At 32.4% G+C, this 2,190-nt stretch overlaps 1 protein-coding gene across 4 annotated transcripts in view; it reads right to left on the bottom strand.

Annotated features, from left to right (window-relative positions):
- Window positions 1–507: 507 nt before the first annotated feature.
- Window positions 508–2,190, bottom strand: part of LOC100180072 (NACHT, LRR and PYD domains-containing protein 3-like) — a 15,873-nt gene continuing 14,190 nt past the window's right edge. For 2 of the 4 annotated variants that reach the window (XM_018815736.2, XM_018815737.2), the window contains 3 exons: window positions 1,753–1,914; window positions 1,366–1,526; window positions 508–892 (listed from right to left, as the gene is read on the bottom strand). Coding sequence is in view for 1 of the 4 variants with exons in the window: in XM_026838613.1 (XP_026694414.1) it covers window positions 751–892; window positions 1,366–1,526 (303 nt within the window). In the remaining 3 variants the exon portion in view is untranslated. The remainder of the gene's footprint in view (window positions 893–1,365; window positions 1,527–1,752; window positions 1,915–2,190) is intronic. The other 2 variants (XM_026838612.1, XM_026838613.1) reach the window with 1 other exon arrangement.

Here is a 2,190-nt window from a genome sequence, read left to right as displayed (position 1 = left end):
GGCGCTTATTTTTGACATAAATTATGTTTTTGTGTGTATTGTCCCATTTACCTTTGCTGCTACATTTTGTTTTTACGGTTATGTTTCATTCGTAAAAGCGAAACCTGCGTTTTTTTGTGCTTTTTTGCGTTTTTTTTTGTTCTCTCGTTTTTCGCTAAAAACACTGCCTCTCGCCTTTCTGAATGAGAGCGGCCACGCTTCAACAATTTTGTGACGTGATTTGTCACGTGGGTAGTACACTTCTCAATTTTTTTCGCCACGCAACTTTCAAATCAGTTTTATAAATTTCACGGTGTTTGAGCTGGAATATCTTTGGTTATAGAGAACTGATTAAAACAAGTAAGGTGTCGTTGGAATTAGAAAAACACACTCTATCTATTAAAGCGATGTACATTTGAGTGTGTTTAGGCCCTTTAACCCACCCCGGTAGCTAAACAATGAACTGAAACAAACTATTATGACGCAAACTTCATCACATCCGATTTATGGCAATAATTTCACGCGACAAACTTTCAAACAATTTCATTTATTTATTAAATCATAATTACACCATTACAGTTTATTATGCGTTGTTATACCAGCATATATTTGTTCAACTTACTAAAGCCACTGCAATGGTCACGTGGTAACTACGTCATAGAGTAATAGAAACAATGACGTATTAGTATAATACAATGAATCCGGATTGTTACGTCACGATGGTCACATAATATAAATGGTTGGGATTATTATCGAACAATAAGTGATTGTTTACGTCATAATGTTATAAAATGTTGCATTTTCTTCGAGATCTTCGTTCAGCAACCATAACGTCTGGTTCAGGATTGGATGATCTTTTGTATTGTTTAAACCACTCCATAAGATCACCGGTTGCATCTTCCAAATCGAAATCCTGGAAAATATTTTTCAATTTTCGTGCACTGTGACGTCATTATATTACCGATGTTACGTCACAGGCGTAAGTTGTAATGTCCATTAAATGTCTTGCACAAGTACACTTAGAGATTACGTCATAACGTCGACGCGCGATGTAAACAATCGAATCACGACTTACCAGTTGCGAGGTTTATCGAGAATTCGTGGCTCGAACAAATCTATGGTTTTATTTAAAGCGAAAATAAAATGAATTGTTTTATAAATTATGTAACAAGTGTATGACGTTATTACCGAATATTGTTCATTATTACGTAATAAACATTGTTGTTACGTTCAATTACATATACTATATACAACAACTTTACTTTGCTACTGTGTATGCTGTGAGTGTTACGTCATAATTTCCGCATTATATCTACCATTATGACGTAATTAATTTCGTGCGACATCGAGATAAGTTGATAAAATATCGGGATAAAGTTGATGAACCTGGATGATGGAAGTTGTTGTATCGCTTGTTTCAATACACGACATTGATCACTTGAAATATAGGTGTTCCACATATCCAACATAGATATGTTGCCAAGGCAACCAGTCAAGTATATGACGTCATCATCGGTCAATTGTTGATACCACAATATAAGTTGAATCTGAAAACAATGAATAAATATAATGTCCATTGTTAATAATATGTAATAATAATACGTGATAGTTACGTCACAGTTATATTTGTTTGTCATTAATGTTTATTATGATCAAATATAAATAATTATGACGTTTATCTCGTTAATAATAATATTTATATTAACGTAGTTTATATCACGTGTCTTCCTTAAATATAATTTGGTTAATCAAAGTAGGAATAAAAATACAAACTTTATTGGAACGTTGGTTGATTGCCTTTGATAAGCTTTCCATGTAAGGACTCAGGTTTGTAACATAAAAAAAGTAAAGCGTCTCCATCGCGTCAAGATGAACTATAAGTGACTCCATGAGAGAATCTTTCATCTCGATGCCATAGATAGCCAACCATGTAATCTGAATCGAGATTTAAAAGAGAAATATGAATTAATTAATAATTTATCAAACTTGTTGATTTAAGTTCGTTGTTTATAATTAATTTATTTCAACATCATTGTATGCAAAAAGTGGATAATTAAAACAAAAGGATTTTTATTAAACCATGATCCAGTTATAATGTCGTTTTTATCACAGATAAGTTTTATGTTGATTCTAGCACGTCAAACCCAATTGTTAGGAATGCGTATATTTATATTGGTTATTTACATTCCCATAATATTTTTTGTACGAAAA

The sequence above is a fragment of the Ciona intestinalis genome, unplaced genomic scaffold, assembly GCF_000224145.3.
Source record: "Ciona intestinalis unplaced genomic scaffold, KH HT000099.2, whole genome shotgun sequence".
Taxonomy (NCBI): domain Eukaryota; kingdom Metazoa; phylum Chordata; class Ascidiacea; order Phlebobranchia; family Cionidae; genus Ciona; species Ciona intestinalis.
Note: the sequence above shows the minus strand (reverse complement) of the source record. Positions and strands in the feature narration are given on the sequence as shown.